This window comes from Haliotis rufescens, unplaced genomic scaffold (assembly GCF_023055435.1).
Source record: "Haliotis rufescens isolate VD_foot unplaced genomic scaffold, xgHalRufe1.0.p SCAF_3, whole genome shotgun sequence".
NCBI lineage: Eukaryota > Metazoa > Mollusca > Gastropoda > Lepetellida > Haliotidae > Haliotis > Haliotis rufescens.
Window position 1 is genome coordinate 3428654 of NW_025964001.1, and position 16738 is coordinate 3445391.

The following is a 16738-nucleotide window of genomic DNA, read 5'->3' on the forward strand; positions in this document are numbered from 1 at the left end:
CAACAAAAGACAACGCCCACCCGCACTATATTTTAAAAAAACAATGCCCGTGAACCAACTCTTTTGTTTTTTAAGCCTTATGAAATATGTTTTTCTACAATGGGAATGAAAATACTTCCAAATATAATGATGCTACTTTGGGAGGACAGACCATTTCATATTCTAGTTATGGGGGAACAATTATTTTAGGGGGCACAGAACATATTTCCTGGACATTTACTTTTGTGAAAGTGAGGCAAAATAATTGTTCTCCAGCAGTGTCAGGAAAACATTATTTAAAAAAAAAACAACCCAACCAAGCCCCAGGTTTATGCATGAATTATATTGAACTATGATGCAACATTAGGTTTGATAATCTATGATTTGTCACATTTGTGCTGTTTATGTGCCAGGACTTCATTGTGTCGGTGAATGTGAGAGGGGGGACACTACGACACAAGATGGTTGCCAGTGGTGAAAGCTGGATCTCCCAGGTATGTTAACCCTTGCTGTCCCAGGTATGTAAACACTTGTAGCCCCAGGTATGTGAAAACACTTGTAGTCCCAGGTATGTTAACACTTGCTGTTCCAGGTATGTTAACACTTGCAGTCCCAGGTATGTTAACAAATGCAGTCTCAGGGTATGTTAACACATGCAGTCCCAGGTATGTTAACACATGCAGTCCCAGGTATGTTAACACTTGCTGTCCCAGGTATGTTAACACTTGTAGCCCCAGGTATGTTAACACATGCAGTCCCAGGTATGTTAACACTTGCAGTCCCAGGTATGTTAACACTTGTAGCCCTAGATATGTTAACACTTGCAGTCCAGGTATGTTAACACTTGCAGTCCCAGGTATGTTAACACTTGCAGTCTCAGGTATGTTAACACTTGTAGCCCTAGGTATGTTAACACTTGCAGTTCCAGGTATGTTAACACTTGCTGTCCCAGGTATGTTAACACTTGCAGTCCCAGGTATGTTAACACTTGCAGTCTCAGGTATGTTAACACTTGCAGTCCCAGGTATGTTAACACTTGCAGTTCCAGGTATGTTAACACTTGTAGCCCGAGGTATGTTAACACTTGTAGTCCCAGGTATGTTAACACTTGCAGTCCCAGGTATGTTAACACTTGCAGTCCCAGGTATGTTTACACATGCAGTCTCAGGTATGTTAACACTTGTAGCCCAAGGTATGTTAACACATGCAGTTCAAGGTATGTTAACACTTGTAGCCCCAGGTATGTTAACACTTGTAGTCCCAGGTATGTTATAACACTTGCAGTCCCAGGTATGTTAACACATGCAGTCCCAGGTATGTTAACACATGCAATCCCAGGTATGTTAACACTTGCAGTGTCAGCACATAACTAACAATCATTGGCTGATGGACACAACAGGGTAGCCTAATGGTAAAAGCACTCATCCTACAGATATTCCCAGTTTCTTTTCTTACATGGGTGTTATGTGTGAAGCAAGTTCCCCTGTAGTACTGTGAGTGGAAAACCCATCGAGGGACATTGCCATTTATGTCAACATATATGACTTTCTTCCTGCATGAAGGACTACCCTATCCCTGTGTCTCCCTATAGTACTGTGAGTGACATGCCCTCTGTGTTCCCCTACAGTACTGTGAGTGACATGCCCTCTGTGTTCCCCTATAGTACTGTGAGTGACATGCCCTCTGTGTTCCCCTATAGTACAGTGAGTGACATGCCCTCTGTGTTTCCCTATAGTACTGTGAGTGACATGCCCTCTGTGTTCCCCTACAGTACTGTGAGTGACATGCCCTCTGTGTTCCCCTACAGTACTGTGAGTGACATGCCCTCTGTGTTCCCCTACAGTACTGTGAGTGACATGCCCTCTGTGTTTCCCTATAGTACTGTGAGTGACATGCCCTCTGTGTTTCCCTATAGTACTGTGAGTGACATGCCCTCTGTGTTCCCCTACAGTACTGTGAGTGACATGCCCTCTGTGTTTCCCTACAGTACTGTGAGTGACATGCCCTCTGTGTTCCCCTATAGTACTGTGAGTGACATGCCCTCTGTGTTCCCCTACAGTACTGTGAGTGACATGCCCTCTGTGTTTCCCTACAGTACTGTGAGTGACATGCCTCTGTGTTCCCCTATAGTACTGTGAGTGACATGCCCTCTGTGTTCCCCTACAGTACTGTGAGTGACATGCCCTCTGTGTTCCCCTACAGTACTGTGAGTGACATGCCCTCTGTGTTCCCCTACAGTACTGTGAGTGACATGCCCTCTGTGTTCCCCTACAGTACTGTGAGTGACATGCCCTCTGTGTTCCCCTAAAGTACTGTGAGTGACGTGCCTCTGTGTTCCCCTAAAGTACAGTGAGTGACGTGCCTCTGTGTTCCCCTACAGTACTGTGAGTGACATGCCCTCTGTGTTCCCCTACAGTACTGTGAGTGACATGCCCTCTGTGTTCCCCTAAAGTACTGTGAGTGACGTGCCTCTGTGTTCCCCTAAAGTACAGTGAGTGACGTGCCTCTGTGTTCCCCTAAAGTACTGTGAGTGACGTGCCTCTGTGTTCCCCTAAAGTACTGTGAGTGACGTGCCTCTGTGTTCCCCTAAAGTACAGTGAGTGACATGCCCTCTGTGTTCCCCTAAAGTACTGTGAGTGACATGCCTCTGTGTTCCCCTAAAGTACAGTGAGTGATGTGCCTCTGTGTTCCCCTAAAGTACTGTGAGTGACATGCCCTCTGTGTTCCCCTAAAGTACTGTGAGTGACGTGCCTCTGTGTTCCCCTAAAGTACAGTGAGTGACGTGCCTCTGTGTTCCCCTAAAGTACAGTGAGTGACGTGCCTCTGTGTTCCCCTAAAGTACTGTGAGTGACGTGCCTCTGTGTTCCCCTAAAGTACAGTGAGTGACGTGCCTCTGTGTTCCCCTAAAGTACAGTGAGTGACGTGCCTCTGTGTTCCCCTACAGTACTGTGAGTGACATGCCCTCTGTGTTCCCCTAAAGTACTGTGAGTGACGTGCCTCTGTGTTCCCCTAAAGTACAGTGAGTGATGTGCCTCTGTGTTCCCCTACAGTACTGTGAGTGACATGCCCTCTGTGTTCACCTAAAGTACTGTGAGTGACGTGCCTCTGTGTTCCCCTAAAGTACAGTGAGTGACAGACCTCTGTGTTTCCCTACAGTACTGTGAGTGACGTGCCTCTGTGTTCCCCTATAGTACTGTGAGTGACATGCCCCCTGTGTTCCCCTATAGTACTGTGAGTTACATGCCCTCTGTGTTCCCCTATAGTACTGTGAGTGACGTGCCTCTGTGTTGACAGTGTCTGGACTTCCTGGATGTGAAGGACTACCCTATCCTGGGTTACATGGAGCCCAAGGTCATCACGGAGCTGCACGTTCATCTATGGAGTTGTGCTGTAGACTACAGGTCAGTGCCATAACTAGTGTCACTCAGTCCTTCATGTTTCACTACTTGCAGTCACAGGTTTTGTCTGGTGTGAGTGTCGTCCTTATTTGTGCCGATAGTTAGATTCTTCCAGTTCCTGCATGTCTGTATGCTGTACTCGGCATGTCGCTGTGACTTTTAGCAATGACAAGGGATTACACTGGCTTCCTCTCGGAGGATGTTCAAAATCTTCCATTATGATTAGGCTTTTCGTCTGTAATGCTGTGAGGTGTTTAAGGCTATCAGTCTTAATCTCAAACATCTTTTTTTTATCTTTTTTTTTTTATATATATACTCACTGCCAAAAGAAACCCAAACCATAGAAACATATAGAGAAGCATGTACAATAAGAAGAGATGTTTCCAATGTGTACCACTTAATGACAAACTGACAATCAGTTAAGTGTCTTTATACTTATGCACGTGATTTCCAAACTTTACACGCTAATCTTGTACAAGACAAATGGTGTATCTCAAGTCATGGATCTCTGGCGTCACATGTGATGCGTTCATAAGGGTCGGTTCACATAACATACCAGTGTGTCGTTTGTGCATGAAACTAATCTAATGTCCCTTGAATATGAGTAATTCGTCATATATTAAGCAACATGTATGGTATTCGCATTTCTTTGTCGGTGAGTATATATTATTGTGTTGGTTTTTTTTACTCCTTTATGCTTCAGTGGGTGGTGGGTCAGCTTTCTGTTTAAAATGATCCTTGGTAACAAAGAGACAGGGTTCAGTTCCACATCTAGCAAAAATGTGTGAAGCCCATTCTTGGTGTCCACATCCTTCATGTTGCTGAAGTTGCTCAATCAGCATAAAGCATACCAGAGCTCCAGATAGGTTTTTGAGCAATTGAGTTTTCACTCTAGGGGTTCTAATTTGATTCGGTTATTACATTTTTCATTGGGAAACCAATATTTTTTCACTCATCTATACATCACCATGATCACTTTATTTGGTTTTTCCCAAAATTTGCGAACATTTTAAGATTTAAAAAAAATGAAATAATGTTTTGGATGTATATAACTGTTTTAAATATAAAGGCTTGACTCGGAAAGTAAATTATCTCGTAGTTGTGTTTTGGAAATTAGATCCTTTGTACGCATGCTGAAAAAGCTTCAGTGGGTATATACGTGAGCTGTTTTTATACATTTGAGTTTTTCATTTAATGCAAGTAAATTAAAAGTAATTGGGTTTTGACTATTTTTGGGGGGTATTTTACGCTGTTTATCCGTAGCTCTGCGCATATTCACTTCCTCATTGCTGAAGCTTCAGTGTTACCAAATTGATTGAACCATGTTTTTACAAGATCTTTTGTTGTGATGAATTTAACCAATTGTCGTGCTGGAGTCTTTATATCAGCAGTAATGGTAATATTATGTTTGTGTGTACATACAGACCATTCCAAGATGAAGATGACTTGGTCACAGAGTAATGATTTTAACTTATTGCTTTCCCCTCGCTTTCCAGATCAGTGCATACCCTTTTTTCATTTCTTGAATTTGAGTCACAACATGGCTGAAATTCTGCCGACTTAACTTAAATTCTTTTGAACTCTTTCACTTTTAAATTTGATACACTTTGATCTGTCAATCCTCTGGAATTTGACATCCAGTGACTCATTATCTTGTGTGGTCTTATGATGTACATAGTTCTCTAGTTGACACTGACATCTTGCTCCCATTATTCCAGAGTCAGTCCCTCACTTGGCATGGCTGCACTGAAACCTTTCTTGCAATTGCTAGATACTGACTGCCTGCCCACACCATCCTCCATATCTCCAGGGCTCGCATTTCGCTAAACCTACTCAAACCCCTGAATCCATTCCTGTGGTTCCTGTCATCTCAAATTACCTGCCCTTGATTTTCATAGCCAATTTGATTTGCTGCGCTACTTAGTCTAATGGACCAATCAGAACGTGAGTTACAAACCCGCTTCAGTTTTAGGTTGGCGATATCAACAACAGGGTGGCCGGTCCCATTGATTATGATAAAGTTTGCGAGAAATTCAACATTGAAAAACTGGCAGTGGCTTTGGTTTCTAGGCAATAAGAGTAACCTCCCCTATCCATTTCCTTTTTCCTTATCTTGATGTTGATTGGTCAGTAAAATGTTAATGAAAATCAAGGGCGGGTAATTTTAGATCGCGAGAAGCATGGAAATGGATCAAGGGGTAAGTGTATGTTTTACCGAAATGCTAGCCCTGGAGATACAGAGGATGCCCTACCACACGAACACACATGTACACCAGCTTCTGTTGTGACCAATGCACTGATGTTATCCTTTCACCTCTTGAACATTGTTTATGCTTGGTATTTATTAAATATATATTTATCATCCAAATCTGGCTTCCACAGGAGATACAGCTTGGGTGAGATGAAGCAATATCTTCTTGGAGAATTCACTTCAATGAATTGCATCACAATGCTTTGCACATCATTGTTATGTCATTGGTTACCATGACCTCACAATGAAATGATATCACTTATCTCTCTGCCACAGGAGCTGGTTACGGTCTGCGACACCAGTCCAAAACCCCAGTCTAGTAAAATTCTGTGTGGTCCAGTCAGTTCTGCTAATAATAGTCCATATGACTGCTCAAAAATCTACTGATGCCAAGAGCCAAGTGTTAAAGCTCCTCGGCAAGCCACAAAAGTTTAAACATTTATGAACTCATGTTGATATATTTGATATTCAAAGATGCAAGATTTTCTATGTATCATTGATATTATATAACTGTACAAGACCAACTTTGTTTCTTGTTTCATGGATTCTCTTGGCAAAATGCCAAGCAGCATGAAGTCAAGGTGAAGGTAGGCTAATCAGTGAAGCAAGAAAATAAACTGATAGGTCTCAGAAATAAGAGCAGGGTCCTTATATTTGCTATTTGTGTGAGATTACTTGCATGATATTTGCTTTCCAGACCTGTTCATCTTGCTCAGCGTGCCATGTTGACAGCAGAAACCTTCAGTATATCCAGCAACATTGTAGCCCAATCTCCAACTACCCTACTCAGGTAAAAATGTTACTGCAACCCTTTCCAGATCAAACTTTCACTTCAACCCTTCTCAGCTAAAAATTTCACTTCAACCCTTCTCAGCTAAAAATTTCACTTCAACCCTTCTCAGCTAAAAATTTCACTTCAACCCTTCTCAGGTAAAAAATTCACTTCAACCCTTCTCAGCTAACAATTTCACTTCAACCCTTCTCAGCTAACAATTTCACTATGACCTTTCTCAGGTAAAACTTTCACTGCAACCCTTCTCAGTTAAATGGAAACTGTTTCTGTGTGGACCTGTACGGTTCTGTTTGGACTTGTGAGGACTTGTGTGGACATGTGAGGACCTGTGTGTACCTATGTGGACCTGTGTGTACCTGTGTGGACCTGTGTGGACCTGTGTGGTTCTGTGTGGACCTGTGTGGACCTGTGACAACCTCTGTGGTTCTGTGTGGACCTGTATGGTTCTGTGTGGACATGTGAGGACCTGTGTGTACCTATGTGGACCTGTGTGGTTCTGTGTGGTTCTGTGTGGACCTGTGTGGACCTGTGACAACCTCTGTGGTTCTGTGTGGCCCTGTATTGTTCTGTGTGCACCTGTGTGGACCTGTGTGGTTCTGTGTGGACATGTGAGGACCTGTGTGCACCTGTGTGGACCTGTATGGTTCTGTGTGGACATGTGAGGACCTGTGTGCACCTGTGTGGACCTGTGTGGACCTGTGTGGTTCTGTGTGGACATGTGAGGACCTGTGTGCACCTGTGTGGACCTGTGTGGACCTGTGTGGTTCTGTGTGGTTCTGTGTGGACATGTGAGGACCTGTGTGCACCTGTGTGTACCTGTGTGGTTCTGTGTGGACCTGTGTGGACCTGTGACAACCTCTGTGGTTCTGTGTGGACCTGTATGGTTCTGTGTGCACCTGTGTGGACCTGTGTGGTTCTGTGTGGACCTGTGTGCACCTGTGTGGACCTGTATGGTTCTGTGTGGACATGTGAGGACCTGTGTGCACCTGTGTGGACCTGTGTGGTTCTGTGTGGACATGTGAGGACCTGTGTGCACCTGTGTGCACCTGTGTGGACCTGTGTGGACCTGTATGGTTCTGTGTGGACATGTGAGGACCTGTGTGGACCTGTGTGGACCTGTGTGGTTCTGTGTGGACCTGTATGGTTCTGTGTGGACATGTGAGGACCTGTGTGCACCTGTGTGCACCTGTGTGGACCTGTGTGGACCTGTGTGGACCTGTGACAACCTGTGTGGTTCTGTGTGGACCTGTATGGTTCTGTGTGGACATGTGAGGACCTGTATGGTTCTGTGTGTACCTATGTGGACCTGTGTGCACCTGTGTGGATCTGTGTGGACCTGTGCATGACTTTACTCATGTTCTTGTTGCCCTACAGGTTCCACCTTGATGATGCTGCTCTATTTCTGTCCAACAAGAACTACATGGAGGTGAATCTTAGAAGAGGTAAGACACGCATACAGTGAAAACATGTACTTCAACACAACCAGACGTCTTCCCGAGGCAAGGGCGTTTACTGGCCATAAAATTCCAATCAGATGCTATCTCTCATATCACTTGCATTTGCTTCAAACAAAATGGTGGTGTCCAGCCAAGACAATCTGATCTGATGATCAAGCACCTTGATCAAAAACATGAAAAGATTTGCAAAATATGTGTCGACCCCCAGCTGGTGGTACACATGCCTTGCAAATCATGCAGTTGACCATAATCACTTTGCACTTTGAAATCCATGTTGTGTATGAACTGGATGTCTAGTTCGTTACACAATTTTGATAGAACTATGCAAAGGACTCATAAGTCCAGCCAAATGTAACTATGGAATTCCAGTCTAGTTCCAGCAAGGGTGAAAACTAGACTTGTATAGTCAGTTAACGCCCTTGCCTCAGGAAGATGACAACCAGAGTGCCAATAGTAGAGGTGAGGTGAGCTGAAGTTGGGTTTAACATCATGTTTAGAATTACTAAACTTGTGTAGCAGCGTGGGTGCACTTTAATGCCAAACACCAGGCATGGTAACAACAAGTACCATCATCTTCTTTTGGTATGACACAGCCAGTGATCGAACTACCGACCTTCTGCACCCCAGGCAGAAGCTACCAGTATGTCCACTAGACTACAGAGGCGGTTGCCCATTTTAAGGTGCTGATAAAGATACACACTTTAATGTTATGCTTAACAATTTTGCATAGGTCAAAATAACAAAACAATTATGGACCTGATAATTGTTTCCATTTTTGAATTCTGATTTAAAGTACAAAATATATACTATTTGTACAGTAAGATCCATGTATGGACATCTGACAGAAGACATTGTTCACTTCACTGGGAGTTTCCGGTGATCAGAGACTACATGTTAATAATGTTGGTTTTTTTTCCGATATTTATCGTTGTATCCTTTAATGTTTCTAGCCAATAACTGGTACAATGGTTGCTTATAAGAATATATTTTAATGATTTTGATTTCATTTTATGATTGTGTCTAGATAATTGGTTTCAATTAAATGCATATAAAATCATTGTATTCCTTAGTATTAAAGGCTCTATGTATGACTACATGGGCCTGTTTCACAAAGCGATTGTGGTGCTACGACGGTGGTAAGTGTATGTTAACGTATGGGAGTTAAGATTTTTCGTAGCGCTAAGATCACTTTGTAATCCATGCCCAGGACATCGTTCCACAAACCAATCTTAGCCCTAAGACAATCGCACCTCCCATACTGTAACATTGACTTATGACAATCGTAGCACTAAAATCGCTCTGTGAACTGTTCCCAGGTCCCTATGGTACGTAGTGTTGAGAGTTCTGCGTTGTGTTACAGACTATGTGTGTGTAGCGGACCTGGAGAGGTTTGAGCTGTCTTTGAGGACCAGCGATGGCAAGGACCAGGTAGGAACCGCTGCTAGGCTGGTGTATCTACAGTAGTAGATTGGTGTGTAGTTAGGTCTGGAAAATCAGGTGTGTGGCATTTTTTCAAAATTATTTCAAAGCTGTACCGAAACCAAATTTGACAACACCTCAGATTACAGTGAATTGAGACTGAGATTGAGAGGCAGACAGATAGGATGGCTATATGATGGATGATTTATATTGGCCTAATCCCCAAATGTACAAACTCACCTTTCAGCGCTGACATTTTGAGCTTAACATGTTCTGTGTTATATTACCTAATTCTTTGAATATATATATATATATATCATTTTTTTACTTATCCTATCTCACACTATGCATTTCTCCTTCTTTCAATCTTAGTGTGGAAGGCCCCAAAACAAAGTTTCCAGCTGCTAAAAACACTTCGCCCGAACACATTCCCGCATCACCATAGTCACTACCCAAACAAATGAGTCACACACTGTAATCCCGTGTGCCTTGACTCTACCTGGTTTGATCACCTGACTACCCCAGCCACATCATTCTCTCTCATCGCCAATATATAGGAACATGTTTTCAGTGGTAGAGAATTGATCTTTTTTAAAGAGTTTCCTCTTCCATTTTACCAACATTACGGCGAAATGGAACTGATAAGGATAAACAAGCCTGTAAAAAATGCAGATGTACTTATTCATAAACCGATCCACATTATCTTTGTTGTGATTGCCGTGGGCTTTGTAAACCGGCTCATCGCTGCTCACAATGTTCCCAGTTGTCCCAGAAAGTCTTTTGGAATTACCTATGCAAATGCCAGAAGCGTTTTGTTGATCGACGGTCAAATTCTAAAGATGTGGAACCTGGGGCTTCATCGTTCAAGAAACCCAAGCGTGTGACCAAGACAGCTTTTTCCACTACGGTCGTCAAACAACCTCCAGTGGCGACCTTGACCTCATTATCTGTTAAAGACGACATGGTTTGGACAGTTTTCTATGTGATGATGTTCCTGCCAAACCAAGACGTATGCGTTCATCTCTGGCGCACCTGCTATTATGTTTCCTCACAGTCATGATTGGCTTTGGCGAAGCATAAAAAAAGATGTCAAGCAGATTAACCTTACATCATGGAGGTGTGGAGGTCTGTCTTGTAGAGACCCTTTCCAGATTGGTTATTAGTTGCAGCTGAATAGACTCACTACTTCAAGCTATGTGGTCGTTTCTTTGTAACGATTTCCTATGTGAAAGTACATAACACGTGTTAAACCTGATTTCATGCTGTTATGTCTGATAAGCGTAAAGGGTTTCTGGGGCACGGGTGGCCCAGCCATCTAAGGCGCCGCGATTCGCTGTGCAGAGTTGCGTCCCTTGGGCACGCCAGAAACCAATGGTTGTGGGTTCGGATCCCAGTTCGCCCCGATTATGTTTCTAGGTTTGTCAGCACCATACCCGTGCTTGTGGGTTTCACCGAAGTGGTAAACATTTGAGACCTGCATCACTTGGGGCTTTCCTCCCTAATTAAGCTGACACGCCGCGATATAACTGGAATACCGTTAAAGGTGGTGTTAAAACCCAACTCACTCATTCACGTAAAGGGTTTCAGTCTTTGTTACCCACTCATGACTTCCTGTCTTTACAACACTAGACGATCTAACAATCTGGTGATTGAAGCACTGTTTAGAACAGGCTTCCTTGTGTATATCTCTCAGTTGTAGTCTAATACAGGCTAGGGTGTTGTTACCGTCAAGCCATGGGATAAATGCAAAGTGTGAGTTAGGATAAATTAAAAAATTTGGAAATGGTATATTTACATCTCACACGCTATATGCCCTCCCAACCATCACAGCTACGTTGGTCTCCACTCTAATAAGAATGGTGTGGCACAGGTAGTCAAGGCACATGGGATAACAGTACGTAACCCATTTGTTTGGGTGGTGACTATGGTAATGCTGAGAGCAAAGTGTTTTTAGAAACTGGAAACTTTGTTCTTGGGCGTTTCCACACCACAATCAAAAGAAGGAGAAATGCATAGTGTGAGATAGGATATGTATGTAAATATAACAATTACTGTACAATTTCCAATTTAAAATGTTGTGTAAGTCTGCCAATATTACAATGATCCTGGATCATATATTATACAGAAGTTTCCCAAGACTGACCTGAGAATATCCACCAATCGTGTGAACATCCGCACGTGTGCCGACTCGTGTAAAGCCCTGACAGAGTTGATACGCTACTTTGCCGATGACGGTGACCTCTTCCCCGCCGACAGCCCACCTCTGGAGGAGGCTCACCTTGTGTCCAGCAACCCGGTCAGTAAACCCAGCATCCCGGTCAGTTAACTCAGCAACCCGGTCAGTAAACTCGGCAACCCGGTCAGTAAACCCAGCATCCCGGTCAGTAAACTCTTAGGCCCCATGAAGATCTGGGTTAGAACTGGTCTTCAGCAACTCATGCTTGTCTTCAGAAGCGACTAACAGGATTGGTTGGTCAGAAACTTGTGTCCAGTGATGAACATCCCTAGAATGTCTCTGTCTCTTTTTCAGTCCCGGGAGTCTTCACTTGTACCTGAGACTGTCCCGGAAAGCTACCAGATGTCGGAGTCCCGCTTGGAGCATGTCAGCACCATGATGGTGGACGCCATGCAGGAGTCTGAGGCCTCCTCATCCAGCTCAGGTGGGTGTCCTGTTGAATGTACAGGTAGGGGTCATGCTGAATGTACAGGTGGGTTTCATGCTGAATGTACAGGTGGGAGCCATGTTGAATGTACAGGTGGGTGTCATGCTGAGTGTACAGGTGAGTGTCATGTTGAATGTACAGGTGGGTGTCATGTTGAATGTACAGGTGGGTGTCATGCTGAATGTACAGGTGAGTGTCATTCTGAATGTACTGGTGAATGCCATGCTGAATGTACAGGTGAGTGTCATGCTGAATGTACAGGTGGGTGTCATGTTGAATGTACAGGTGGGTGTCATGATGAATGTACAGGTATGTGTCATGCTGAATGTACCGATGAGTGTCATGCTGAATGTACAGGTAAGTGTCATGCTGAGTGTACAGGTGAATGCCATGCTAAATATACAGGTGGGTGTCATGTTGAATGTACAGGTAAGTGTCATGCTGAATGTACAGATAGGTGCCAAGCTGAATGTTCAGGTGGGTGCCATGTTGAATGTACAGGTGAGTGTCATGCTGGATGTACAGGTGAATGCCATGCTGAATGTACAGGTGGGTGTCATGCTGAATGTACAGGTGAATGCCGTGCTGAATATTCAAGTGAGTGTCATGATGAATGTACAGGTGGGTGTCATGATGAATGTACAGGTGGGTGTCATGATGAATGTACAGGTGAGTGCCATGTTGAATGTACAGGTGGGTATCATGCTGAATGTACAGGTGAGTGCCATGTTGAATGTACAGGTGGGTGTCATGTTGAATGTACAGGTGGGTGTCATGATGAATGTACAGGTGGGTGTCATGTTGAATGTACAGGTGAGTGCCATGTTGAATGTACAGGTGGGTGCCATGATGAATGTACAGGTGAGTGCCATGTTGAATGTACAGGTGGGTGCCATTGTGAATGTACATGTGAGTGTCATGTTGAATGTACTTGTGGGTGTCATGATGAATGTACAGGTGGGTGTCATGATGAATGTACAGGTGAGTGCCATGTTGAATGTACATGTGAGTGTCATGTTGAATGTACTTGTGGGTGTCATGATGAATGTACAGGTGGGTGTCATGATGAATGTACAGGTGAATGCCATGTTGAATTTACAGGTGGGTGTCATGATGAATGTACAGGTGGGTGCAATGTTGAATGTACAGGTGAATGCCATGTTGAATGTACAGGTGGGTGTCATGCTGAATGTACAGGTGTTTTATCTCAGGGTCTGTTGTGACTTAATGACACTGTATTGACTCAGCAACAACCAACAGAAAATATTGTATCCAGTAAATATTATGAAGCAAATGTAGACATTAAATATAATATGTCATGTCAAAATTGATTCAGTGGCTGTTTTTAAATCAAGATTTTATGGATTCTGCTCACCCCTTAAAAGAAACATGGAGCAAAGATAAATCTGAAAAGCACCACCTATATTTTTTATTCATCCAAATGCAAACTGACATGTTCGCCACAAAAAAATTATGTATTCAATAGACAGACTAATTGTTAAAGGATTAGACAAACTTAACTGACTATATATTCAGATAAATTTGTTCACAAAATAATATGAAAACCAAGATATTATAAGAATATTGCCTACTGTGCACATTATGGATGCTATTTAATTTATTTGAATGACTTTTCTGGAAGTGCTTCTCCTCCAGTAAAATAATTACACACTTTCTTTTATTACGATAAAACAAACTGCTACTTTTCCAGAATCTCCTGAAAGACAAGGTTCAGACAACAAGACTCAAGTTTTCTTCCTGCCAAATACTCAGACCCAAGGTCAAGGTCAGGTCCCTCCAGCCGGGCTGAGGCCGATCGTCATCTCAACCAGTGCAGAGTCTGTGACCAGTAGCACCTTGTCTGATCGCACCGAGAAGCTGAGTGATGATGAGGAATTCTGTATCATCGATGACCCGGGCTGGGGGATAGCTGTAAGTTAAGGAGTTATGAGTTGGGAATGTATCAATGATAACAAAAATTACAAATGTTCTTTGTAAAAAAAACAATGAGGTACTTCAGCATCATCTTATATTTTCAAGATGAAAATTAAATCATGGGAGACTATTATGACCATGATTGAACAAGCTTGGTAGCATGGTGGTTCAAGGGAGACTACTCTGATGGACCAGTAGAGGAAGTCCTCAGTGGATGAGGAACCTTCACCACCTTTATCATGCAAGGCTTTTCATTAGTTTTGGTTGGGGGGCTGATTCCTTTTAACTTGATACCAGTGAATGAAAATAATTTGTAACTGGATGTATATCACACATTATCAGGCTACATTTCAGCTTGAAAAAGTATTGAGCGTGACTTGCCTACATTTTTTTGAGGAAATGAAACGTAAAATAAAACACACAAAATTATATCTCATAACAATGTTAACAATAGAGTTTGGCAATGAAAATGTACAATTATAGGCTTGAATAGCTTCAAATGCCTTGGTTTAGGGTGACATATATCTGTATGAAGTCTGTTTTGACATGAAATTATGATAGTCTAACAATAATCCAGCATGACTTGTTCCCGATATTATGTGTGTAACTATGGTATTGTTTCCAGCCACGTGACGGTCAGCCAGTGGTACGTGTGCTGACCAAGGGTCCTGTCTGTATCAAGGACAACTACTTCAGTCAGCCCCTGGGGAAGACGGACCAGCTGAAGCCCCCGGAACACTTCCCCCCCGCAGAGTACCGCTACACCCTGAAGGAGCTCACCCTTGTGTGGTACATGTATGGGGGCATGGATTTCTCTGGGGAGAGGGCAGGTGAGGCCGGAGACTGTGCACGAGAGATTTTGTACCTAATCTGAAAAACAATATTACTTTAAGTAACAAGGGTTCAACTCTCCAACAATTGCCTGTCATAACTGTTCACTCTTTTAACATCAAGTTCGGTTTGAATGGGTGCTACCACTTAAATGACTCTTTTGGGATTTGTGACCTGGGTCCACTTGCACAAAGCGATCTTAGCGCTAAGATGATCTTAACTCCCATACTTTAACATAGGCTTACAATAGTCTTAGCGCTAAGATCGTTTTGTGCAAGTGGGCCCTGGTCTACAAAGGGACCTTAGTGCTAAGATGGTCATAACTCCCATACTTTAACATTGGCTTTGTGCTAAGAATGCTTTGTGGAACAAGACCCTGGTGCAGAATATGTCCCCAGCACCTCATGTTTGTCTCCCTGTGGGGTGTGGGGGTGTCCTCCTGACCTAGTGTGGGAACTCCAGGGCAGCCCACCCCCCCCACCCCCCAATATCTACAGTGGGGCTTCCTGGTTCAGAGGTGTCCCTGTTTTGACTTTTTTTTTCCTATTTCAGACATTTCGAGTGCATCTTCATCACCCAAGCACCCAAGGTAGGCTGGTTTCTGTCATCAAATAGACAGCCATGATATAAATAGTAAAGACAAGATGTATTATGGATGACAACTTATTATTATTATGGAACATTTCGGTATAGATCCGTATGTAATAGAATGAAGAAGTTGTCATCCATAAAATATTCTGTCTTTACTATTACTTACTTAACTTCTAAAAATTCCAAAACAGCAATCATATAAACTACTAATCTTGAAATTAACTAATTTTGTTTCATCTGATTCCTGTTATATTAAATACCCAAGGTAAGCTGATATTTGTCAACAATAGACAGCAATAATACAAACAAGTAGTAATGAATGTATGAATGCTTTTAAGCATTTGTTTCACCTGATTCCAGTTAAATCAAATTGCTTGAAACAAAATTTTGGCTGTAAAGTATGAGGGTGACTGTTTGTACTGACGCTCGGATGTTGCAACAGATTGCCGGGCCATGGTGGAGGTGGCGCCGTGAAGAAGCCCAGCAGACATCCCGCCAGCTGGCACTCCCGAGGAGGGCCGCAGCGAGATCTCAACACACTCATGGAGCTGCAGCTGACCAAGGTGGGTCCTGCAGCACACACAAACATTCAGTATTGACAGACTAGGGGGATGCCAGGTTAACATCGGTCCCCAGCAACCTATGCTGGGCGTACGAGGCGACCGCTTAGATCAGGTGATAAGGCTTGGTTACTGGGTTGATTGCATGTCCTTGTAACCCAATGTTGTGGGGTCGTTTCTCATAATATCGATCACTGGATTGTCTGGTCCAGATTTGATTATTTACAGGCCGCTGTCATGTGGCTGGAATATTGCAGAGTGTGGCATTAATCTTTCATGGATTTGACCAAATGTTTTAACTTATCCTATCTTACACATTTCTCCTTCTTTCGATCTTGTGGTTGAAACGTCCTAGAACAAGGTTCCAGCTTAAAAAAACATAACACTTGAACACACCCAACATCCCCATGGTCACTCCCTAAACAAATGAGTCATGCATTGTAAACCCGAGCAAAACACAAGCTAATGACCTGACTTCACCTGACATATCATTCTATTCCCAGTGTGGAGAAGTGTGTGAACATAGAGAACACATTTGGGGCTTTTTGTGAGCTTTCCCTCCAACTACATCATTATGTAGAGTTATGTGGGAACAGATGAAGACAAGTGCCTGGCTTGTAGAGAATGTTGTCATACCTTTTCCTCCTACGATCCGCATACGTTGTGCTGTGATTGACGTGGCCTCTGCCAACCTGCTCATCTTTGGCTCCAATGTGCTCCATTTTCGGTAGGAACTTTCAAGAATGATTTACCCAAGTGCCAGAAATGCACAGTTGATCGGCATTCTAAATATAGGGATTCAGAACATGGTGGATTATGAAGCTGAAGATCGACATTTATCGACCGTACATCCCATGGCTC

General features: G+C 43.2%; 1 protein-coding gene across 2 annotated transcripts in view; it reads left to right on the forward strand.

Moving 5' to 3' along the window:
* LOC124131891 (autophagy-related protein 2 homolog A-like) overlaps positions 1–16738 on the forward strand; it is an 81632-nt gene that overhangs the window by 48370 nt on the left and 16524 nt on the right. The window contains exons 24-35 of one of the 2 annotated variants that reach the window (XM_046495402.2): positions 393–473; positions 3274–3380; positions 4802–4834; positions 6326–6418; positions 7796–7863; positions 9239–9306; positions 11423–11593; positions 11828–11957; positions 13672–13892; positions 14521–14725; positions 15279–15315; positions 15760–15880. In XM_046495402.2, coding sequence (XP_046351358.1) covers positions 393–473; positions 3274–3380; positions 4802–4834; positions 6326–6418; positions 7796–7863; positions 9239–9306; positions 11423–11593; positions 11828–11957; positions 13672–13892; positions 14521–14725; positions 15279–15315; positions 15760–15880 — 1335 coding nt within the window. The remainder of the gene's footprint in view (positions 1–392; positions 474–3273; positions 3381–4801; positions 4835–6325; positions 6419–7795; positions 7864–9238; positions 9307–11422; positions 11594–11827; positions 11958–13671; positions 13893–14520; positions 14726–15278; positions 15316–15759; positions 15881–16738) is intronic. The other variant, XM_046495403.2, reaches the window with a different exon arrangement.